Source organism: Rhamphochromis sp. 'chilingali' (assembly GCF_963969265.1).
Source record: "Rhamphochromis sp. 'chilingali' genome assembly, chromosome: 2".
Classification (NCBI taxonomy): domain Eukaryota; kingdom Metazoa; phylum Chordata; class Actinopteri; order Cichliformes; family Cichlidae; genus Rhamphochromis; species Rhamphochromis sp. 'chilingali'.
In genome coordinates, this window is record NC_137930.1 from 17,912,511 (window position 1) to 17,938,024 (window position 25,514).

The 25,514-nt window shown below is 40.1% G+C and overlaps 1 protein-coding gene across 3 annotated transcripts; it reads right to left on the minus strand.

Annotated features, from left to right (window-relative positions):
* Positions 1 to 3,257: 3,257 nt before the first annotated feature.
* Positions 3,258 to 23,865, minus strand: usp20 (ubiquitin specific peptidase 20). 3 transcript variants are annotated; one of them, XM_080875426.1, is made up of 26 exons: positions 23,457 to 23,864; positions 23,241 to 23,336; positions 23,020 to 23,127; positions 22,811 to 22,864; positions 22,452 to 22,514; positions 22,226 to 22,366; positions 21,988 to 22,090; positions 21,708 to 21,777; positions 21,423 to 21,536; positions 21,237 to 21,315; positions 19,838 to 20,354; positions 19,553 to 19,702; positions 18,742 to 18,881; positions 18,317 to 18,489; positions 13,917 to 14,011; positions 13,795 to 13,828; positions 13,657 to 13,702; positions 13,326 to 13,506; positions 13,068 to 13,194; positions 12,814 to 12,983; positions 12,564 to 12,645; positions 11,506 to 11,614; positions 11,319 to 11,421; positions 11,174 to 11,242; positions 10,923 to 11,091; positions 3,259 to 9,696 (listed from the first exon to the last, which is right to left on the minus strand). In XM_080875426.1, exons 3-25 carry the CDS (start codon positions 23,095 to 23,097, stop codon positions 10,934 to 10,936), a joined length of 2,856 nt encoding a protein of 951 aa, XP_080731552.1. In that variant the 5' UTR covers positions 23,098 to 23,127; positions 23,241 to 23,336; positions 23,457 to 23,864; the 3' UTR covers positions 3,259 to 9,696; positions 10,923 to 10,933. The 3 variants fall into 3 exon arrangements, with proteins under 3 accessions (XP_080731553.1, XP_080731552.1, XP_080731554.1); XM_080875427.1 differs by having other exon boundaries at positions 3,258 to 9,660; positions 23,241 to 23,865; XM_080875428.1 differs by having other exon boundaries at positions 3,261 to 9,696; positions 18,742 to 18,854; positions 23,241 to 23,863.
* Between the last annotated feature and the right edge of the window lie 1,649 nt (positions 23,866 to 25,514).

The window sequence follows — 25,514 nt, forward strand, 5'->3', positions numbered from 1 at the left end:
ACCCAGGCTGTTCGTGATATGAATGTCGACATTCATATTTCCATGCTCGAGTGAAATTTTCTTCTGTACCAGACCACCCGAATCTACTGTCAAAGCTCCATCAGCAGAATCTGGGTGGTGCACAGAGAGCCATTAGTTCCAAGGGTGAAAAAAAAATGCCTGTTATGATGAGGACAAGTGGTCTGCTGCTACATGCCACACCCATCCCATCCCAGTGAATGGACACAGCAGGGGCCACCCTCTTTAAAGCCAGGCTTTAAGACTCCTCTGCTGTCCTCATTTGTCAATGTACTGATACTGGTTTATATTCAACTGCTCCTACGGGACACTTAATTATTCATCAATACATGTGGTGTCTCAAGAAATGCATCCCAGCTTCAATTTAACCTTCACATCCGTAATGATGTCAAAGCTCTGTGTGTATTCATGTTCAGACACACGCGTAGTGCAGGAATCATGCCAGTGTTGTGTTCCTGTGATGAGGATGGATGCTGCACATGCTGCTCTGTGTGTTTGTATAGCTATATGTGCTCAAGGCAACCCCCTAAAACACATTTTGGCTCTTACCTGAATACGGTGTGTCGGTTCTCCCATCTGCATGAATCAGTATGTGCGTGATATCCTTGGAGCAGCCCGGCGTGTTTCCCTCTTGCTCCGTCTCTGTCTGGGCTTGGAGTCGGCAGAGCTCAGTATATGTACGGGACTTGAGATGACATCACACCTCCGTACTTAAGAGCAGCTCTCTTCCTAAAATTAAAACGGGCGATTCTTTCGTCTCTCTCTCATGCTTATATTTTTTTGGCATACAGCAGAAGGTAAAAACAACAAAAATAATAAAGTCTATGCATCATTTTTCTGTGGCATTTGCAATAGTTTTAGCACATTAAAATATACTGATGTAAAAAAATCTCATGCAATTTGGGTCTTGAATTACTTTGTTAGCTTTTTCCACAATTAAGGCAACCATTTCTTTTGTAATTTATATTTGCAAAGTAAGTGCAGCTTTTGGTTTTTTTTTTTAGTCAAACACTAGAGTGGCCCTCCAGTGAGATGACAGTGCCAGCAGTGGCCCCCAGCTCATTTGAGTTTGATCCCATAAAGATCATGCCAAGAGTGTCTAAATGAATAAAGTAAATAATTATTTAACTTGTTTAAAATTGGATGTAATCTATTAAAGGCATAATTAAATGAAGATTTAGTAAAATTATGTGTTTATTTAAAAATATTTGGTGCTGTCAGCGTTAATCTCATTAAAATTATGTTAACGCCATAACCGCATTAGCGCGGCACATCTCTGTTAGCGAGTTAGTGCGGATCGCCCCATGTGTGGGGCTGCACGGCGTCAATGCGTTAGCGCCGTGCAGCCCCACGCACGGGGCGATCCGCGCCAACTTGCTAACAGAGATGTGCCGCGTTAACGCCATAACTGCATTAATGCGGTGAGGTGAATCATCCAATAATTTAAACTGCATGGAGTCTCATTGCAGTGCTGTCAGTATACTTTGAACTAAATCATTTGTTTGTCCATGTTCAATTGTGTTATACGTATTTGAAAAAAATAATCAAACATATTTTCAATTAAAATTAACATAGGGAGGGAAGAAAATGAGAATATTTTACCTTCAGCCAGGACACGCGAGGGCGTGATATCCCATACTTATGTGTTGTACCGAGTGAATCGACTGAAAGGGAACGGTTAGTTATGTCTATAACTTCTGTTCCCTGAAGGAGAGGAACGAGGTACAACACATAAGTATGGGATATCACGCCCTTACTTATGTGTTGTACCGAGTGAATCGACTGAAAGGGAACATCTGATCTAGCACACTGAGGGTATCTGCATGGATACCCTGAAGAGCGCTGTCAAGCCTGCTCCAGAAATTATCAAATTATCTGTCTTCTAGATGGCAGCTGTTTGTTAAAAGTTTACTAGAATTTTTTATTTTTTTTTAATCTGATCTGTGTGAACAGTCTTCATCAAATTTAATATACTGGTGTACAGTTCTTTACCACCTTCTTCCCAATCAGTCTAGCATTTTTGGGCTCTCAAAATAATTTTACATTCATGTGCCTTCTATAGCTGAGTTCTTGCCTTTAAAATTGCACATACATTTTAAAAGAACACAAGTAATACAGTCAATTATGTGTTATTTCTATTAGAGCTATTAATCATAAGCATGAAAAGGTAGTGAAGTGCACAGTGAAGCCAAGCTCTAGTTATCAAATATGCTGCTATCAACGTGTGGGCTGCGTCCTGCCATCCTCAGAAGTCTGGAGTCTTCAACTTGCCAGGCAGGAAGTATTTGTACACAAATACAAACTCTGTGTACTTGGAACTGAGAAACAACTAGAAACACTGGGGAAAATGTGTATTTAAAAAAAATGAAAAAAGAAAATGCAATGGCTTGGACCACCCTGGAGTTAGCCCCGCCCCCTGACTTTGAAGGGTGAGGTTTAGATTAGATTAAATAGATTTATGATGCACTGCAACACAGAAACCATTAAATAATTTAATGTTTTGATATTTTAATCTAATAATGACACATTTAAGTAATTATTTTGGCACAATCCCAAGTGGCTACATTTGAAATCCATCACTGGTTCATCCCTTAAAAAGCATGGAAACTTCACTGCTCATCATTCAATGCATTTTTTTGCATAAACCTCTGTTTAGCAAACATAAATCTTTACAAAGCAAAAGATTTGGAAAATTCGCTTCCTTATAGTAAGAAGGTCTGACAGCTAGGATGGATGGATGGATGGACGATAAGAAGGTTGATGCCACTCCAAGCTTGATCTGTTTAGGTTAGCTTAGCATTAATACTTAAAGCAGCAGAAAGAGCCGTGCTTTGTCAATGAGCAAATTAGGTTTTAATGTCCATTTTTGTACAAATTTAAAATGTAGATAATGTGATTATTAGAGGGTATGTGCTGGTAGGGAGGGAACGCACTCATGCAAGCACATCCAAACATTTAACATGTGATGTACCTTTAACAGAACCATGAAAACGACTTCCTCATTCGACTGTCCTTCTGAATAAGGAAGTTGAAAATTAGGTCCTTGTTGGTCCTTGACCCTACTAAAAGGTGCCATGATGAAGAGATAATGAGTGTTATTCACTTCACCTGTCATTGGTCATAATGTTATGCCTTATCGGTGTAGCCTGCTTCACAGTAATGCAAAAGTCTTGAACCACCCTCATTTCTTTATATTTTGCCTCAAGGAGCCAGATTTGGGGGGGGGGGGGGCGCGACACTGGCTGCTTTTTCACTCATTTTCACTCCAATCCTTGTGTGTGAGCATTTTTACAGATTTAGAGTTTTTTTTTCTTTTGTTTCTTTATTAAGCCTGTCAATGGAAAATTGTACTTAGTAGTCAGTATAATCTTTTAATGATATAAGTTTGCATATGGTAGAATGCTGCATGTAATTATTTGTGTGTAGAAGTATATAGTTGGTGGCATATTGAAAGGATGTCTCATCCTAGGAGGTCTGTAACATTCTAGGGTGTTCACCCCCACATCCTAGGAGCATGAGAGTTCGTACCTTGTTTTATTGTTTTATGGTAGGATTAACGTAGCTACGTCTGTTCTAGTCTAAGTGTTTTAACTGCTGGACTTCCTCACCGTGTTATCTAGGGTGAACCATCTAGGGTGGGGGAGACTACCCTCTTTGTGACCAAGGATGTAGCTTTTGTGCTTTCATAACCCTTTGATCAGCAGGACACACACACACACACACACACACACACACACACACACACACACACAGAAGTACAAAATAAAGACCGGGGCAGTGCTCAGCGCGAGTCTCTCAGTCTGGAGACTGCCCTTGCTAGCAAGAAGTTCTGTGTGTTTCTCTTCTCTGGGTCTTTACTGAAGAAGTGTTTTAGAACATTTTCCTTAACAAAGCCATATAACACTAGCCTATGAATTCTTCAAGCATAAAAAGGCACCTAACAAACCAGCACTGTGTCTACATGTGACAGACCATTTCCAAAGAACCAACAAAGTCAATATTAAAGAGCCATTAGACAAAACCTTGGCATGGTATCTAAGCAGGGTGTGTTCTTAACTGGACAAGTGGACGACAAAAGTGGCAGGCCTAAAACCTATCTACACCACATGAACATAGTGAAATAGAAAAAAAAAATCTGGAGAACTATTGCTCAAGACCACTTGAAAAAATTACATGACAGTCTGGCTCCTTGTTAGCGAAATATAAAGAAATGAGGGGACTTTTACACAGCTCTGTAAAAATGCTGCATCAGTTTTTTGAGGCTGATAGGAACACCCAATGTCCTGGAATCAGGCCACTGGTGTTCCTCTTGAACAATTGTCAGTGAGGTTTCAAATATTTACCAAAAAGCAGCTGAAAGCAACCATCAGTACCTTCTTGCATCACACACACACCAAAGAAAATTGGCATTTTCAAATGTAATACGAGGGAATTTTAATCATCAAACTAGTCATAAGTTATTACATCAGTTATACAGATATTAAGACATCTCATTGAATTTAGGCCAACCACTTAGGTCCCACGTTATCAAAGCAACACTACTGGCATGAGCACACGAGCCACACATTAGAGGATACAGAGAAAACAAAAGTCAATGAGATCCCGTTGTGTGTTTTAACATTTCCGATTAACTGTCCACATTTTTGAGTGAAGTGAAAACTCTGCACGTGTAGCTACGCACTGTAACACAAACAAACAAACTCACAGATGAGGATAATTAAGTAATCACCATTCACGATTTCTCTACACTGCAAAGAAAGTCTGAACAAAAAAAAAAAAAAAAAAAAAACGCTCCAGTCTTCAGGTCAGCTGTTCAGACTGTCAGCATGTCAAGCACATCTTTGATGATAGAGCTGAGATTGCACTAAGATTTGTCTTTTATTTCATTGCACTTCCCCCCCCCCCCCAAAAAAAAACATGTATCTAAACATAATACACATATCGCCAATAACACCTCTCGTGGATACAACATGGAAATGTGCTAAAAGAAAACACATTAGAAAACAATGAACAAATCAGTGGTGTAAACAAAACAATGGAAAAAAGTAATTCTGCCTATCATGTGTTAGGACGCACCTTTCAAAGGTTCCTGTTGTTTTTCATATAAAGCTGGAGAACAAAGGAATGATTACCTCCTGAGTTCTCATCGCTTTCCTTAATATCTCTGCATGAATGAGAGCTTTCTCGATTGAGCTTCCAAACAAATAAAGCTGTTAGAGTTAATAGTACACTGCTAGACATACATGACTAATGTAAAGGTGGATGAATGTTGGGAAATTTCCCACCTTAACAAACAGTGTGTAGGGGATTGAAGGCACTGTATTCAAAAGTAGGATGACTATAGTGCAGATAGAGTTACCCCAGCTATTATTAAGGGAAAAAGCACACATCAAACACTTAATTTTTGATCGGTATTTGTCAAAGTTTTGTTTTATTCTGCTAAGATGACTCGAACACATTAAAGGGAAACCCTATTTCTACTTTCTTGTTAGAGAGTAAAAATGTCCAAGGTCTTTTTAAATATAAAAAAATTTAAATAATTGATGAATCTGTGTCTATCTGAACTACTGTCGCCTATTTCCGCAATCAAGTTTCACATTGGATGGGTGTATTGCTGACTATACAAGCACAGTGCCAAATGTGAAGTTGTTTTGGATAAGGGGCGCCTCACTTAGCTGGAAGGCAAGAATGCCACGGGAACCAAAAGGTTAAAGTAGATATGTCACAGAATGAGATATTAGAAATCTGGAAAATTTAGAGCTGAACATGCACAGTAGTGAGTCCACTCAATAGCCATGGCAAGCCAAGACACCTTTCAGAGGAAGCTCATTTCCACTGCTTGTATCCACAATCTCGTTCTTTCGGTCTTCACGCCCAGCTCTAACCATAGGTGAGGACAGAAATGTAGCATGACTAGTAAATCTACAGCTTCACCTTTACACTCATTTCTTTCTTCACCACAACAGACCGGTACAGCACCTGCATCTCTTCAGACAATATGCTATTCCCATTCTCTAGATCTAAAGATACTTGAACTCCCCTATGGGAGAAACTACTTTCCAAAGTGGAAAGAGACCTGCACCCTTTTTCGGTTGGGAACTGTGGCCTCAAACTTGGAAGTGCCAAATGTCATCCCAGCTCCAAATCATCCTAGCGCAATGTATGGCACTTGAAAACAAAGTGTCTGGACTTCTTTAAGTTTCCTTGAAGACTTTTCACCTCTCATCCAAGAAGCTTCTTCAGTTCTAAGAGCAAATGGTGGAGAGTTCCAGATTTTAAGCCCTATTGGGAGTGTCCCCAAGAGGGTCGTGGACCCCCTGTTGATCCTCTGCCCCACACCTTTGAAAGTGGGTGTGAGGCACAATCAGTCAATGTTTCAGGTGAACCCACTGTGAGACTAAGCCCCACCCTATCAGGTGATTTACTGAGGTCAAATGGCTCAGGATGTGAGTGGTCGTTAAGGCGTCTGGGAAGGGTTCTCAAAACTGGATTATAGATGGCAGCGATAGAAGTGATCTGGGCCCACCCAGCCAGAAACAATCTACCACTTCTGTACCTGGACTCTGGTGGAGCCCTGGTTGACCATTAATTCTCCACCCCCCAAAAAAACAAACAAACATTAACTTTGATTTTATTGGAAACCTAGATATATAACTACATGTACAGAGGTGAGCCAGTTTTGGCTTTATGGTTGAATTCACTGTCAATTTGTCCTGTGCCTCTATTTTGGCTCTTCTATTTGGCAAACGCAACCGGGGTGAATGATCATACTCTATTATTGAGACCCATCTGTTATGCCTCAAATTATAGCCAAAAATGATTCCTTGATACAAATGTGAAGAAATTCAGACGATTACTCCCAAATATGTGTGGGTGAACTCGTCATCAGGGAAAAATAGTAATTTCACTTAGAGGAATTTTTTATTTTTTAAAAAAAAGCAAATGACACAGAACGGGGAACACTCTGGAACAAACACCACTTTGCACCTTCATCTTACATAAAAGATTAAATAAGCCCTCACTATTATTTTCAGTCATTTGGCCCTGAAAATTTCGTTATCAAAGTACTTCTAGCTACTTTTAAACCGGCATCAGCTGAGTTGCAACATTTACCCACAGTCTACTTCTGGAGGTTTTTCACTGCCAGTCTAATACATATAATTTCTCCCTTAATGATTACTGATAAAATAGAGATTTAAAAGCAATGTATATGCACTGACACTTTATGAAAAACACCTATGGAGACTTCATGTCATGTAAATTGACAAAAAAAAGAAGAAGCATGTAATAGCTCATTAACACCATTTCTAAACCTGATTATTATTAACTGACAGTAGACTAGACTAATATAATGTAATGTAGTCTAATATATTAAAGGGAAAGAATTAGCTTATTAAAATAATGCCAAGCATTAACTACTTAAAATGTGGGGGCGACGTTTGGCAAGGGTTAGGGTTCTATTATTTATTTATTTTTTAAAAAGAACAAAAAAGGCAAGCGTGTGGTTTATCTGAAATGAGAAAGAGGATGACTAAGTTTACTTAGCTAAGCTTCTTACAGATTTGTTATCGAATTATCTCTCTTGCATTTCTGCAACATGAATTGCACACTTCAGGAAAATATCTAACATTTTATACTTATGCTAAATTTTTACAAGGTTTTTTTTTTATTTACCACCTTCAGATTGGAGTCCAAACATTGCACAGTAGTATAAAACAAAATAATAATAATAAAAAAAGTATACATACACCGAATCAGTATAAGGAGTAACCTTATTGGTGCGACATGTTTCTTTTCTTCTTCTTTTTTTTTTGCATATGTGATATCTGTTTGTGAAGCTGTTGTGTTATTTCTGCTAAATTTTTAGAAGATGGTGGGAAAAAGCACTTTGTACTTAATACTGCCCTTTAAACAAATACTGCATAATGGTCTATTGTAATAACAGGCATCTCAAAGTTAATTTACACTTAGAAATCAAAAGCTTCTGTCTCTTCTCGTCATAAAAACCAGCTCTGATGTTTTGTTGCACAAGATTCTCTTCATTAATCCTCTCTCACGCTCAACTTTCTGTTTATGCCCCATGAAAATTCCCATTTCCAAATTTCCATCTGTTAATATTCATAAACTCCTAAGTATTGATAGCTGCTTGCGTAAACTAAACAGAAGCGAGTCAACACTTCGATCATTTTGAGCACACAAAAAGATAACGGGTTGTCTGTTTGGGGTATAAAAATAAAAAATAAAAAAAAACTCAACCTGTCAGTGAAATGTCCTCACTTGAGCAAAGAAGAACAAAAAAAACAACAACTTTTTTTTCATGCATTTATACCCAAAGTCTTTTGGAACATGCATTTTTGTAGTCTGTAAACCCTTTTAAACAAATTCAAACCTGAAAAGACCCACAGTCCTGAGTGCTTTTAAAGAGGACATATTATATACCACTTTAACATGTTGATGCAGGCTTTACATGTCCCCGAAATGTTTAAGGTTCAGCTTATACCCCCAGTTTTCAACAGACGCTTTCAGTGCCTGTAGCTTTAAATTAAAAGTGCTGCTGGTGCCCAATCTCCTTTTCAGGAAGTGGTCTGTAAGACACACACGGGAGCAGCCGAAAGCACCACCCAGTGAGAGCAGTACAGCACAGTGTGCCACATAGACGTGAATGAGAGACTCTGATGTTTCTATCATTCTCAGTGTGATCATTTTACATGCAACACAAAGCAATCACAAACAACCACTGATTTGAGCTCATGATTATGAACCATGGATCAATTCAAAAACTGAAACTTTAGCAATGCAGCTTTAAAAACTGGCTCATAACTGGCGACAGGTTACAAGCCAGGTTGTAGTTTGTGTCTTCATATTTCGCACTCATTTCATTGTCTGTAAACAAAAACTGAAGATTATGTAAATGAGGTCAGCTGTAGTGGGATTTTAAACGTGCTGAAATGCAGTACAGGGTGCGATGAGGAGAGATGCAAAGAGACGTAAAGGACCGAGCTGAGCTTGGACTAAAGCAGTAAAGGTGACATGAAAACACAGAAATGTACACCGGGGCAGGTCTGTTGTATTCAGGTGCATCTATTCACCAGTGGGGCCTGTATGTAACTACATGCAATATCTCTAGAGATGCTCTTTTGCCATCTTTTGTGGAAAAACAAAGTAGATATGCATAATATGTCCCCTTTAAAGATCAAAGTGTCCGACTGTGATTTATCTGACATCCCTCTCGTCATGGCCGTACCTGCTGATATGTAACTAAATAACAAAAAGCACTGTTAATGTCTCTGGGTTTGCTTCCAGGGAAGAAGAGAAGTCCTCAAAAGCAACACACTGTAATTCTATTCTCCGCAGCATTTCGTCTTGTAATACTTGCAGCCATCTGCCCGTTTAGCATTATACAACACCATGTCACTACAGCGGCCACTGAGACACCACAGCTACCAAAAACAGCTCCAGGGATGTGACAACATCTTATTTGTACACCTCAACATTAAGGATCAAAGTTATCCAACAAATAAACCGTGTTGTTTTTAGGTAGCGTTTTCTCTTGCTGCAACATGGCTTCAGAATAACATGCTGCTACATTTACAAAGTGCTCAAGATGGGGCTTCTTCACCGTGGTGCAAATTCCTCAGCTTCCTGTGAGGACAAGAGTGGAAAAAGGGCTCAGAAGACCTGGGGATGATAAAAGTTGAGAAACAGTTTGAGAATGAGCAGACCCTTAGTGAGGCATCATCTCCAACTCTATATTTTGGATTTATAGCAGTTAAGAGACCAGATATCCTTCTTTCTGCTGATTTACCCAAATACACTAAAAGGCATACCTGAATCCACTCTGTGTATATACAGCATATATAGGGATATGTATGTTTATAAGTACAGTGTTGTGCAAATGTCTTGAGCCACCTCTCACTGCTATATATTTTCCAAAAAAATTCCAGACATTTATTGAATCCTGCAAACATACACGGAAATACAGAGTTTGTACAGTTCTAACAAGTTCAGCAACAGAGCTTCAGGCCTTTTGTTCTCTTCTCTGTCAAGATGATCCCACGCTGCTTCAATAATGTTGAGGTCTGGGCTCTGAGGAGGCATTTTATTGCGATTTTTGAATCACTTATTGCTAAAAGATGAAGCTGTTACCAATCAGACACTTTCTAGATGGCATATCATGGTGAATCAATATCTGACAATACTTATTATATTTGTTTCATCACAAATCCCACAAACCAAGGCAGCAACTCCCCCGTGTTTTACAGATGGCTGTAGACACTCACTGTTGGACCTCTTCTGACCGCCACCATACATGTTGATAATAAGTTTTAAATGTGGATCCCCTGCTCTGTGATCAGAATTTACACCAAAAATACAGAATCTGAATTCCTTTGTTTATAAGACCTGTTGCCACTGATTTTCACTCCAGCTCCTGTGTAATTACACACACCTCAGCCACTTCAGATAACAGGAGATGAAGTCCAGATGCAACTTTTAGGTCCATTTTTTCACGTTTTTGAGGCCTGCCAGGTCGTCTTTATCCAGGTTCCTTAATTTTTTTTTAGGACACACTGCACACCATGTGGAGATGTGCCAAATTTAAAGCTAATAGCTCTGTGTTGTGTAACTGTCTTATGTTTGGATTTGGGGTGTTTTTTTATAGATTCAACTCAAGGAAATGGGAACAAATAATCTTCGTGACAGGCTCCTAATAACAAAGTGCCTAAAGATACGATTTAAAATTAAACAACAAACATTAAACAAATTTCCTCTGAAAATGGTCAGGTACGAGGACTGGACTCAAAATGAGGCCAGAGAACTATTGCTAAAGATCACTTTTAAAAAATTCAAAAACATCAGTCTCAAAGGTTTTGCACAGTAATGAAGCAAAGTGTAAAGATTCCAACCTCTCTTTATCTCAAAGTGCTCTCGTCTCTGCCTCAATCTTCCTCTCTCCGTGAAGGGTGTCGGGGTCAGCCGGGGCCACCGTCTGTCTCACTGCAATCTCAGGGCCTCCGCCATAAATTCCCAACAAGTACTGCCAAGTCTCCTCTGAGATCTGACCATAGTCTGCACCTGTGGTGAAAAAACACGCAATGTCTAAAAACAGTACATTGATTTTCTACCTTTATGTCCTTTTCAACCTCCTCAGACTTACCTTGCTTTAGCTGTATATGTCCTCCTTTCATAACACCGATTTTACTGTTGTCGATGGGACCGGGTGGCTCTGGGAAAAGGAAAGTATAAAAGTATTTGGTAAAGAGAGAAAGATGGGAACTCGAATGCGCTGCTACTCATCGTACCATTGTCTTTGCCCTTCACAAAGCTCTCCCACTCTCTGAACCACTGCATGCTGATACACAGGATCACTGTTGGAGCCTCCTCAGCTTGAAACTCTTTGTTCAGCTACACACAAGAGAAAAGAAAAGTTCATTCAACACAAAGACACTTTAGCACAAAGGTAAACTTTTGCATAACACACACGTTTACCTTGATGAAGGTGTCAATTTCTGTTTTTCTGCGTTTAGCTAGAGCTTCAATCTCCACCTGACAGATTGCACACATGTAGAGGTGGTTGACTGCTGGGCCACCTCCGAAGCTGAAAGCAGAAAAAATCCGTAACAGAGAGATTAACACATGATTTGATAAGGAAGTATAAGGCCTTTTTGTTGGTCTTTACATCAATGCTGAGATGCATGTCATCTTTAAATGGGTGCTGCTGCCTAATATAATCAAAGTGGTCAACAATGTTGCTACATGACATAACCATTCAGCTCTTATGCCGAGTGACAGTTTTGGTCATTTTGATTCTAAACAGCAGCAGCGTCTGGTTTCTTTTTTAATACAGACAAAAGTACTGAGTGACACCTCTTCAACCTTTTTCAGGTATAAAAATCAAGCACCTAACCACGCAGCTTGACTTTACACACGTTGGTGAAAGAGTGGGTCATTCTAAAGCGCTCAGTGAATTCAAGTGTGGTGCTGTAATACAATGCCACCGTTGGAACAAGTCAGTTTGCGACATTTCCTTCCTCCTAGCTCAACCTCCTTGTTCTAAGTGCTATTACTGCAAAGCAGAAGTGCTTGGCACCAAAGCAACTCAGCCACAAAGTGACTGTCACTTTTGTGTGTCTGATTTCAAGAGTGCTGGTCGAGATCTGTGTAAATAGTTTTGTAAATCAGACAACTTGTTCTGTTTCACTGTATATACTGAACACTACAGGAGTGAGAAGCCTTTAATCATTAAAACCTCTTTTCTCTTGTTTACTGGATAGGGGTTTAGGTGAGCAAATTGTCTTTTGTTTGACTCTTAATTTGGTCAGGGAAGATTAGGGACCTTTGGAGATCTTTTGTTTGTTTCATTGCCATAGCTCACTGCTGAAGTCAATAAATAGCTGCATAGCATTTGCAATTGCTCTGTGTTTTGGCTCTTTCTTGGGTGGAGTTGGAGTGGGGAAATCACATTTCTTGTTACGCCCAGGTTATCCCAGGCCAAGGTCGTAACATAGTCATACTGAGGTTTGTTTGGCAGCATGGAGCACGTTTACCTGTTGTAAAGGTATTCCCACACGTTCTGGGGAACAATCACAACCAGATCATCTATGTAGTGGTATTTATTAGGAGGGATCCCTGCACAGAGATGAAACACGTTAATAAAGACAGTGCAGGCATGTTTTTCTAATCAAGACAAGTCAGTGGACGACTTAATAAAAATATTTATACCAAGCTGCAGGCTGAGCCATGAAAGTAAAGCGAGCAATTCTGATTTTAAAGAAGAGACTTATTAACCACACATACCGCCATGTTGACAAAGAAACGTGTGGTTGCTGATGGGGCCTGGCTCAGCGAAGGTGTTGAACTTGTTGAGCCATTCTCTGGAGATGTAAAACTGCAGCAGGCTGGGCTCCTTCATATTGGCCAGAGCCACCACCTTCTGCCTCTCTCTCACAGCCTCCTCGCTACTTTTCCTGCACGAGTACAATAGAAATAAATCACTTAACACATCTTGGACGAATTAGCGTAGAGTCTATGTAAATGACGCCTTTCCTCACCTATAGAACAACACATAAGCCTCTGCGTTCTGCACCACCGTCTCATGGACTTCGGTAACATACTGGTCATCAAACTCATACCACTGGCCGTTGATTACATTCTGACAGTAAGCTATGTAGTGCCCACCTGCACCCATAAACAGCATGACAAAACATATTAGAGACAGATGCTAATCGGATATGTGTTTTGCTCGCTCTGTGAGAAATATTGCCCACGGGGGAAATAATATATCAACGGGAAACTTTGTGGTCTCATACTTCCTGCAGTGCCATGGTGGCAAATGACTGACAGCAAGTCGTAAGTGGTAACTTGCGATGGACTCTCTTTAGCCAGGAAAGGTCGCATGTCGAGGCCCTCGAGCGGGAAGGACACGTGGCTGCTTATCTTGAACGAATACATGACCTCGTGCCGAAAACGTTTCAGGTGAATGCACAGAATCTATGCAGCAAATACAGGACAAAACAAGGAAATTAAAGATGGCATTATGCAGCAGATTGCAAATGAAACCGATGTGTTATCTACTGAAAGAAAGTGCTGAGCTAAAAAAAAAAAAAAAAAGTAAAAAGAAAAAAGAAAAGAAAACCGCACCTCTGGAAGTCTAAGCACTTTGCAGTATTTGACACCATTTCTCAACCTGTAGAAAAGAAAACACTGTGTGAATAAATGCATACAAGTACTCTCCTTTTAAATCAAGGATATATATTTCAAGCATTTAATTTGACGCACTTTTTACATCTCTCACAGCTGTACATGTTATCCCCTGGGAAAAAACAAAGAAAATGAATGGAAATTGAAATTCTGACATATAAACTATGCTAGTATTGGAGCATTATTAGAGCACCAATTACCTTTGAGTTCATCTGCAGCAAAAAAAGCAGCAAGGCAGTCCTCTAGTGTTACCATGGGCCCCCAAAACCAACTGGGGATACATGAGACTACAAACCTGCACAACACAAACACAAATACTCATAACAAAAAAAAACCAAAGCAAGCTGGAGAAATATTAGCTTTAAAAGGCAACTCTAAACTTCAGCGCAGTTGATCACATAGTGAAAATGTTTCCCCTTTTTCAATTAGTCATTTTTAATCATTCTTACTAATAAGCAAAACAAAGTGAGTTAGAGGATGGACTGATGTGAAAGTTAGAACATCTGGAAAACTGCAATTCCTTGAAATGGCCGTTTGGGGCTGGCTCCAAAAGCGAGTCAAAATTATATTTATTGTATTAAGAATTAAGGTTATTGGGGGCGTGACTTAATAACTGGAAATCTTAAGGTTACAGATGTCCGCTATAATCACTAGAGTCTTTGCAAAGACTCCACCAGAGCTAATTAAAGCTAACTGAAGTCACTCGCCCTTTCTGAGGCGACTTTGGGTTAATTTGATAAGAATTACCTGCCAATAACTAAAAAATGGAGTAACAATTCATCCAAAAGCACTCATATAAATAATTATAAATCACTCAAGTGTTTTCCATTGTAACCACCAAATTTCCATTGGAGAATAGCTTCAAATCATAATGTAATTTTGTTGCTTTTATTTTGAAGGCGGATGTCTGTTTTTTAAGTAGTTTTTAAAAATGACTTTGACTTCTAAGAATTTATTTACTGAAGTTGGAGGTAAAGTTGTATGCTTAGTTTGTGTAGAGCAGATTAGTGTGATTCACCACTGAATCACCACGATGAAAAGATGAATACAAGATGAAACACGTAGACTTGATAAAACAGCATTTGAAAATGTGCAAACTGTTAACAGGAAGGAACGAGGACATTTCGGGGAAATCTAAAGCTTCGGCTGAAAACAAAGCAGACAATTTTGACTTTTTCTCCTTGCCACCGGATGAGAAATGTGATATCTGCAACACAGCCCAATATAAGTCTATGTACACGTGAAACAAGAGAGTTTGACATCATGGAGGAGCTGGAGTGATTCGTCCATGACGGTAACCGCATGCTTGGATAGGCTGGAGCTGAAACGGCACAAACTGGCAGGTGTTACAACGAATGGCTGTCTAAATCTGAAGAAAGATAAAGTGACTGAAATGAACACAGAACTGAAATTGATGTTTTTGCACTGAATTATACACCAGGAAGTGTTGTGTAAGTCATTGCTAAAAATGAACCATGTTGCAAGAGCAAAAGCACCGAATCATTAGTATTTCACATCATCATCACTGCTGGATCTTTATTGCTCTCTCATAGAGGAGAGATTTCCGTGTATCAGAAGACGCTCTTTGGCTCTACCTTCATATGTCAATAAATATGCTTAGTGACTAAGTTTAACAAATCCCCTCTCAGTGATGATCACCTGTCTGCTGTCCTTCATATTTCTACCTGCAGCGCTCCACAACAGTCCCGGTTTCTCATGGGGAAAAAGCTGACCCCTGTGTTAGCTGATAACAGCATTGTCAAAACACGGCCACTTCTGTTTCCATAATATCAAGATTGCAACAGCCGTGAAGGTAAAAGTCAAAGCTTTGAAACAAGACTTCATAAACTAGTCTGTGCCATCACAGCAGAGTAGTAATGTGAACATGAATTTTTGAGCTATGATGACGCAAACAAAGCGTAGGAGTATGACCTTATAGGTCAGATCTTATCTGCACTCCTTCCTGAGGGAGATATCTGGCTCTTTAGTCTCCGGATGCTCTGCCTGTATAGTGCCAACATACGTGCACAGGTAGTTTGATGGTGATTTTTGGAAAAATACACTTACCAATGAGACCGAACCAAAAGAGTACCGTAATTGTCGGGCTATAAGCCGCTACTTTTTGCACAAGCGTTGAACCCTGCCGCTTTTAGTCAGGTGCGGCTTTTCTATGGATTATCCATGAGTTTTGTCATATCATAAGACGATTTTTTTGTTTGTTCCGCTGTTGTACGGCACTACGTTGCCTGGCGGAAGGGCATATGATCAGACACACAGTATCGGGGTTCAAGAGTGGTATGTTGGTCACATGTCCATCCGCCAGGCAACGTAGTGCCGTACGAAGTAGCGCGAAAAACAAAATTCAAAGTAGCGCTACGCGTTCAGTGGGAGGCGTGGATGACGAGCGGCGATAAACTTGCGAAAAGCAAGTTATGCTCAACTCCACCGGTGGATTCTGACAGCGTGGAAAAGTGTGAAAACATCCACGATCACCAACGGATTTCGAAGGGCTGGACTGCTGCATGATGAAGAGGAGGACACCGCCACGGCCCTTCAGAGGGTGTTCGACTCTGACACTGACAACGAGGATTTCTTTGGTTTTGAAAGTGACAACAAAGGAGAGAAGCGGAGAGTGGATGACGAAGCCATCCTGAGCCTGTTAGTATCCGACACTGGAGAAGAGGACTTTGGTGGTTTTAGTGCGCAGGAAGAAGAGAAAGATGGTGAATGACTGACTTTTCTTGTTAAAGCCGTGTCACTGCACCTGAGCCTAAAAGGTAGGCCGAATCTATTTTTCTGGTGTGCTGTAGGCTACTGTTATGTACTACATTTGTTACTCGTTTATGAAGCAGAGCACATGTTTCGTACTTGTAATTACCGGTACTTGTACATATACCTAAAAAGTTATGCAAATATGTACCCGTAACTTGTTTTTCAAAATATTAATAAAAGTGATGTCTCCAAACAGCCATCTCTTTCCTGACAATTCCCTTTGTGCATATTCTCTTACATATGATAAGTCAACATTGAAACACCTGCGGCTTTTAGTCAGGTGCGGCTAATGTATGTACAAAACAGGATTTTCCCCTGATTTTAGCTTGTGCGGCTAATACTTAACACACTGTTTGCTGCTATAACTACACATGTTTCTTTTTCAGCTATTTATTTATGAGTGACTTATGTATGTATGTATGTATATATATGTATATATTGTACTATTCTTAGTTAGTGTATTGTCTGTCTTGTCTTAATGTTGGTTTATAATGGAGCACTGTAACAAAAAATAATTTCCCCCAGGGATCAATAAAGTATTCTGATTCTGATTCTGATATTCAGGTGCGCTTTGTAGTCCGGGAAATACAGTAATGTTTTAAGCCAAAAAACAAAAACAGTAATGAGTTCAAAGATGCTCTAAGTCAGCAGAATTTTTTAAAAAGAGAATAAATCTGGGTTAAACAATAAAAGCCCTCTTCCACCATTGCTTGAGTGTTATTATGAAATCAAAGGAGTAGCTTTTAAAGGGAACCCCGGCTATTAACACATGTTTGCGCTAAAATATGCACTGTGCTTCCAATAACATATATGTGGTATTAAAATACGCCAAATGTTTTCCTTTCAGGCACATTTTATACAAAACCGATTTACCAGTAGGCCGCCATTGTTATTTACTTCTCAGTGCACTCTGGGTCTCTGTCAGGGATGCATAATTTGGCACGACACCATTGCCATTGGCAAGCAGTAGCTGCATAGACACCAGTAGTTTTCCCTCACTTTCACATCCTCGTGTGACGGATTGTTTTCATCTTCATCTAAACTAAGTATTGGTTGACTATTTTCATCCTCTCTCAGATTGTTCTGGTTCAAACTGGAAAGGTTGAACAGAACCCATTTCCAGGGCACTGCTAACTGTTAACTCGATGCAGTGCAACCGTGTGACGTCACTATCCAGAGTATTTTTGCTGAAAAGTGTAAGTGTAGTGCTTTTCAGAGCCACCTTAAGTTTACCAAATCTGTCCAACCAATGAGTAACTGAGTGACTCTAGATGGCCTCTCTACATGTCCTACACACAAACTTTATCTGTTTATCAGCACATTTTCAGAAAAAAATGTGATAAATCATTGAAGGAAGTTATCTATGAGACATCACCTGCAATACACTTCCTCTAACTAGCAAAGTGATTGCTAGTTAGAGGAAATAAACTATTCATTTTTTAGATCTATTTAGTTTATAGATCTGGCATAGCACATGCGTTCATCTTCATCATCGAACACACAGACACGTGTTGCAGCACCTACTGAAAAGACTAGCTAAATAAGAAGCTTTTGTAGTTTTATGATTCGTTTTCAGGAAATACACAAAGACTTTGAAAAAAACCGACAGGCCAAGCAAGTTTCTACTCGCTGTTAATTCTGTAAAAATGTTACCTTGCAGGCATATAGAAAGCTTATCTAACTACATCTGAAGTTACAGGAAACTAAAGTCAGAAACATACCAGATTAAAAGTATATCGGTAACATCAGCAGTCAAAATTATGCACAACTAAGGTTCAAACATGCAAACGTCGTCTCAGCCTTTTTCAATTATATTTCATTCACTGACCGCCGTATGGAGTCCATGATGTAGGAGATCCACCCCTGCGAGCCGTAAGTGTCAGGGCACACACCAGTCTTCACCGGCAGGTTCTGATGGATGGATGAATGGAGCTTTGCTAGGTCTTCTTTACCAGGAATAGGGAGGGATAAGTCCTGGAAGGTTTCCACTGTAGTTGAGACCTGTACCAAATTCAGAGAACCAGTTTAAACAGCATACCTCTAGCAGTAAAAGAGCAATTATGAATGTGTTTTAATCACTCTAATTACACAAAAAAGTCTGTATAATACTGAAATGAAATAATTGCACAAGTCACTTCATTTCATTTAAACCTGCTTTGATAGAAAATGTAATATAATTTAACAAATAAACATATTTTATCAAGCGTATACTCTACCTCCCCCTTGTGTTCAAATATGTGAAGTGCATCTTACCCTGTCACAGGTCAAACACTGGACTAGACTGAGGATCGAACCATCAAAGATGTCCGAGATCACACTGCGATAGTGAGACTGTTTTTTCTTCCTGGCACTGAGCAGCAGCTGAGCTGGAAGACACATGATGGGAGGGAGGGCTGGCTTCAGAAGACAAAGGCAGAGAGCATCTCAAAGAGTGCCACCTTAACTAACATCTTTGTAACTGTGTATACTCAAACTGAAAATGACTTTCAGATACTATTCATCAGCTACACATACCTTTTAATGCCTGCCACTAATTCATTCATCCTTCACTTGTCCAGTTTTCTCATTTTTTAAAGGCCACACTGCACACCATGATGAGACATCCCAAGTTTTCAGCTAATATGTGTCAAAGTACTACTTTATGCCTATCAAACTGTGTTATCATTGACATTTTAAATTCAGCCAAAGAAATGGGAATAAATTATGTGTTTTTTTTCAACCGACTGACGGTTTGAATGATACACGAGTCACGTGAGCCTCCACAGTCACCTGACATAAACCTTGGAGTGAAAATGAGTGTAAAAGCAGCCAACATCTCCAAAAATAAAAAACTTAGAAAGACTCAAGAACTCCACTTTGGACAGTGTGATTCTACAGGCAAAGACTCGCCTGCTTCATATGTGAAACATTAAGAAGCATCCTATGTTGTTTACTTACAGTTCTGTACATGCGACTACCACGGTAGTGCGGTAAAAATGTGTTTTACCAAGGCAAATGTTTCTCAACCTGGGGACTCTGTTAAAATTGTGAAGCATCTTGAGCAGTCTATGAGAAATTTTCTCACCTTTTTTGAAGGAGTATGCAGGTCCTGAAGAGCGGAGAGGGCTGGACCGGGGGGGACTGGAGGACAGTTTGGGATGCAGCTCTTGAAGGGTGCGCACAGGACTGCAGGGAGTGGACTGGGGCTGGGTCATCGATGCTTCATTGTCTGGCTCTAGAAAACATCACAGTGGAAACACAAACTTAATGATAACTGATGATATTCTACAATACATAACTGAATAATCCAATATATAAATATATAGATATATAAATATATAAAATCACTGTATTCCTGCTGGTCTTGTACCTGAGCTGTTGTTGCTCGGGACTTGACTTTGCCCTGTGTTAGACGTCTGATGGTTTTCCTGACTTTGGACCTCTGTGTTTGGGGCTGCAGGCTCCTCTTCATCCTCCGCCCTCCTTTCTGGAAACCCTTCCTCAACTGCTGTGTCCACATCAGCATCTTCATCCATCTCTTGTGAGCCTCCATGGAGCGGGGAGCCGGGTAACCTCCTTTCTTTAAGCCTCTCCTTCTCAGAGATCACTGTACCACTACTGACGTCCCCCATTCCACCTGCCGGTGACCGTATCCCATCACACTCATCCTGGATGAGCAGCTCGCTGTCACCCACCCCTCCTCCCTCCCCTCGGTCACTACTGGAGCCAGAGTCACAGGAGAGGAACTCATCCTCAGAGGGGGAGCGGTCTCCGTCTCTTCTGTCCTCCCCGTCGCTCCCGTCGTAGCCCACGCTACACTCCGACAGAGGCTCCTTCAGCTCTTCGTGTAGCTGGTCCATCAGACAGCGCAAGAACTCCTGAGTGTCCTGGACAACACAGAAACCTTATATTAACTGCATGGATAGGGCCGCATTCACAGAGAACATTTGTAAATGGACAATAGATAAACACAAATATTGCAAGCAAAAAGACAGAAACATTGGAGTAACAAGAAATCGGTTTGCACATTAGCGAGATACCATGTGCCGATCACAGCCACTGCGTAAACAGACAAATCAAACATTAACTAAGCCACCGAGAAAATATGGAAAAAATAACAAGAAACTGGATTGGAGATATCTCGATACTGTGTGACTGTCTGCATTTTCTCTTTAAATAGGATCAGACAAACTAAAATACTAAGTCTGACTTGAAGTTTATCCTTAGACGTGCCATGAAACATAACTGGGTAAAAATGAAGCCCTCGGTCTTTTCAGTATTCAAATATGAAGGATACAGAACAACAGAAGTAAAGCCTGTGTTATTCCAAGGAGCAGTTATCTTTCAGATTAAGCAGCCTCTCAGAAGGGAAAGGGAAATTCAATTCCTGTCTTTATGTTAAAAGAAAAAAAATCCATTTCCTATTACTTTGTCTAGTTCCCCCTCCAGACAAATGGCATTTGACGGAAGGCTTGTAGTCTAACAATGAAAGTGATTAAAGATAAAGGAAAACAGGAATTAACACTAATGTGGATTTCTCTTTGTCAAAGGCCAATCAACCATGTTTGTGTACTTGCTTTAACTGCCACAAGGGGGAGACAAACTGCAGATTTAAAACTGAGTCAAAAATAATGGACTGCACTTTAAAATACACAACCGAGTAATCTTGTGAAAAGCATTTTTTGCAAATCCAAGGGTTTAATGATATAAAATCCAATAAAAGGACAGTGTCAAGATGCTGTTGAAGCATGCCGGGCGGACAGCCCTACCTGCTGAGCGTAACCACGAAACATGGGGTTAACCAGTTTGATGCCGTGGGACAGGCTGGTAGGGACAACATAGCTGGGCCTGAGAGGGGAGCAGTAATAAGAGACATGCAATTATGTTTTCATTTTAATGACTAAACACTAGTTTGTTGTCCAGTTTACATACAATCACTGTGATGCTTTAATTACCGTTTTTTATGCCAGAGTTCTGAGATGAGTTTCTGGTAGCTCTTACACAAAGCAGGCTTCTTGTCAGTCCTTACCAATCCACCGCAGTCCAGAAAAAACTGAGTGAGAGGAGGGCTAATGAGGGGGCAGAGGGACAGCTGAGGTTAAAGCACCTCTAACATTAGTAGTAGATGTAAAACAAAAGAGAAGCTTTATTGTTTGACTGAAATATGTCCAATGATTAACCTGATTAAAACCAAAACAAACATTAAAGTTGTTCTACATTTTAGGAGGAAAAGCACGCACCAGTTGGACAGGGCTTGAAGAGCTGCGTTCATGTAGCAGGAATTTCCAATGTTTTTCATTCCTGTCAACCCTACAAACAAAGATCCAAAAAAAGATCACCAATCATGAAACACTTTATCCTCTCAGAAAGCGTTCAAACTAAACATCTTAGACATAAAGACTGCTGTACAAGTCAGAGAGAAAAGAAAAACCTTCAAGGCCTGAATAAAAAGAAACCAGGGCAACTTTGACCACCAGTCTAGAAATGTTTGAAGCTGATCAAGCATGCATGCATATATACCTCTGGGTTTAAGCTCATCCTCTTCTGACTCTGAGCCTTCTTCTTCGGCCACAGCAATCGGTACCGCTTTGAGTGGGTGACCAACTGTCTGGGGAGAGGTTTCCTAGAAAGAGAATAAACAAATATTATAAGCATCTTGTGTGTGTGTGTGTGTGTGTATTTCTTGTTCTTATGTTAAAATGTAAATTCCACTAGTAAGACACTTAACATAAAAACATGAGCTGGGTTGAACTCATACCTGCTCTGTAGCTTTACAGAGGTGTGCTGCAGCAGCTACGGGCACCAGGGCCGGCCTGTGCTCCAGAAACACCTCTCGCTCACACACATAACACCAGATCCTGAACGTTGTCAGATTCACGGTAAGGTTGTGCTTCTTAGCCTAAAAAGGAAGCACACAATCTGCTTATAGACTACTAATTTAAAAAAAGGGGCTTGCAAATAAATTTTGTATGAAAGGGCCGTACCTGTGCATGCAGGGTGCTGTGATCAGAGTAGGACTCTCCGCACCCGACATACGGGCAGTCATTCTGCAAATCAGACACAATGTAAGATAGGATCTCCTTCCTTTTTGCTTCTCTGTTCAGAATCCAAAAATCAATCAACACCCTTTATCGCTTTCCTGAACTGAAGAGGAACTGCATTTTTAAGCACATTTATACTCCACGCTAACATTAATTATACAGCATTCACCTGGCCCTCCAGTCTCTGATGATATATGCTAAGCGCAGTGTTGGCTTAGAAGTTAAGCCACCTTTTAGCTTTATAGCTAACTATTTGAGATAATAACGTAAGGTATTTAACAGGATCTAAGTCCTAACCTTACCTGTAGACAGGCCCACAGGTTTGGACCACCAGCTCCACATGACTGACAAGTTCCCTACAGGCAATATTAACACAACATAGTAAAGAAGAAGAAGTTTATATGCATGGATATTACATGAGCACAACACAGCTGAAGTGCTTATTTCAGTCGCCATCCACAACAGGGTATATTTTACATCTGACAGCAGCTTCACTGTATGAAAAGCGCACCTTAGACTTCTGCAGAAGGTCCTCCTTTGTCACCTCGCCTATTGAATCGAGGTGGAGGCAAACGTCTTGTTCAGCCATAGTTACCAACTATCTTCTTCTGGTGGACGTCTGCAAACGTGACAGGCCATTAATAGCAATAAAGTCTTCAGAAAGGGGCTGCTGTAAGCTAACGCTAGCTCCATCACCTCAACACCAAATACACAGACAGACATCGCACTCACCTCGTCTCTGGCTGATAGCTCAAAAGCAGATGCAGCAGCAGCTGTAGTCTGTCATTACCGCGAAGACAACAAGCCCCTAAACAGAAGCTGTCAACCCTGCAAAGGTAAAGGCCTTCTGTTTACCCACCAAAGCTCACGAAACATCTCCTGGCCCGCAGCGACGTGCTTTACAAAGGGCTCACAAACAGGAGCGGCTACCGCGACCCGAAATCTTACTTTTCATGTCCGTGCAAACAGCTCGTGCTGAATGCGAGCAGGTGACAGTATGCTAGCAAGACACCGAGGAGGTGACGCGATATCCCGGCAAACCATCCCCAAACAACCTCCCCCCCGCGCCACCTCCATCTGCAGAGAGGCCCGGCACGGCACGCACGACCACTGGGGACGACGTCAGGCTGAAGGAGGAGACGTCAGCCCCGGCCACCGTTAGGTCAGCACATGCAAATTCAGTTCCGCTGATGAAAATGAAGGCTCTCTTCTTTTTTAATAATAGATCTGTTTCCTGATTAACATTTGATTCATAACTGTTTTATTTGTATATATAGATACATTCAGATTCATAAACCGCAAAGTGCGCTTCGATTTCGTAAAAGTCCCTATTTACGGAAGTGACATAATACTGTACGTATGTCAGAGGTACGTAAGTTAAATGGGTCCCTCGAGTCCATCGGTTGACTGTTTACAGTGCCGTGAAAAAACGAGTGTGTCTCCGTCCCCATTTGTCTTTTCTTGTTTAGTTTAGTTTTTCTTGTTTGATTGTTTGGTTTTGTTTTGTTCTTTTGTTTTTTGTACGGGGCTCATATTTGTCACATTTTCTTTTCACAATTTCAGACAATTTAAATGAAGCTAGAGTAATGTTTGGCCTCTGGCATTCAAAGATTTCTTTACACAGATTATGAGTGGAGATAGGTTCAGGCACTAAGTAATATATGAACATATATACAATATTTTTTGTATAGATACAAAAAAATAAACAAATAAGTAGATTAAAATAACATACATGAAATTCACCTAGGACCTGCACAAAATATAATTTTACAGGTTTACCATATTTGACCCACTTATCCCACAGTTTTAATCAAAATCATTTTTCTTAAGAGAAAGAAAGTAGTCCTTTCCATAGTATAAATGTCACGTGAGTGCTTTTTTCTATGCAGCTGTCAGGACACCAAATATATATTCATCAGGGCATCTTAGCCGAAATTATCAAGCAAATGTTAATGTTATGCAGTGAAATCCCAAAATAAATATAAAATGTAGTACTTAAATGATGTTTTAAAAGTGAGTCTGGGGAAGGGGACAGCAGTCCCAACAACAGTGTCACGGTTTGGCAGAAGTAGGACCCAAATGCAGGACTTTCTGAATGTAGACAATGTGTTTATTTACAGCAAAGAATACCAACAAAAGTACTAATAATTCACAGTGTGTGAGTTCTCTGTGCGACAGTTCCTCAATTCCCATGCAGTGATTTTCCTCCGTGGTCCACGGTAAATGTTCCTCTATCCTCTGAGTCTATGTACATAGGTGCCCAGCTCCCGCCACACGTTTCTGCAATCCTCCTGGAAACAAGAGACACTTCAGTTAGTACATCTTCACCTTATGAGCAGGAGAACTGTGTTCCTAATACAACGAACCTGCGCCTAGCACTGCTCCGCTACTCTCTTAAGTAGTGCTTCCTTGACAAGGCTGATCAGTAATAGGTGATATTTCCACTGCACAAGACACTTACAAATGTGGATTGCACAACACTGGACATTATATTTCTTCATTTCCATTTAATACTTGTACGGCTGCTGTTATTGTATATATATATTTATATTTCTTCATACATTCTTATATATTTCTATACTGTGTATTGTGTATTTTGTTGTACAGTTATTTTCTTTTCAATTTTAACTTATATATTTTATCTTATTCTTTCCCAGTTAAATTTACCCTTCATTCTAATTTGTGTTGTACAGTTATTTCATTTTTAACTTTAATTTTTATATTTTATTTTATTTTATTCCTTCCTAGTTAAATTTATCCTTTTTAATTTTCGTATTTATTTCCTATCTTATTCATAGCCTTTTCTTTTTTTCTTTAGGTCATGAGCAGTTGTGTAAGCATTTTACTGCATATCGTACTGTGTATGACTGTGTATGTGACAAATAAAATTTGAATTTGATTTGATTTGATTTGAATGTGATTACTCCAGGTGTGGCTGGCTCTAAGGCGGGAAGACTCTCAAGGCCTGGTGTGGCAGCAAAACCCGAACATCACAGCACACACACC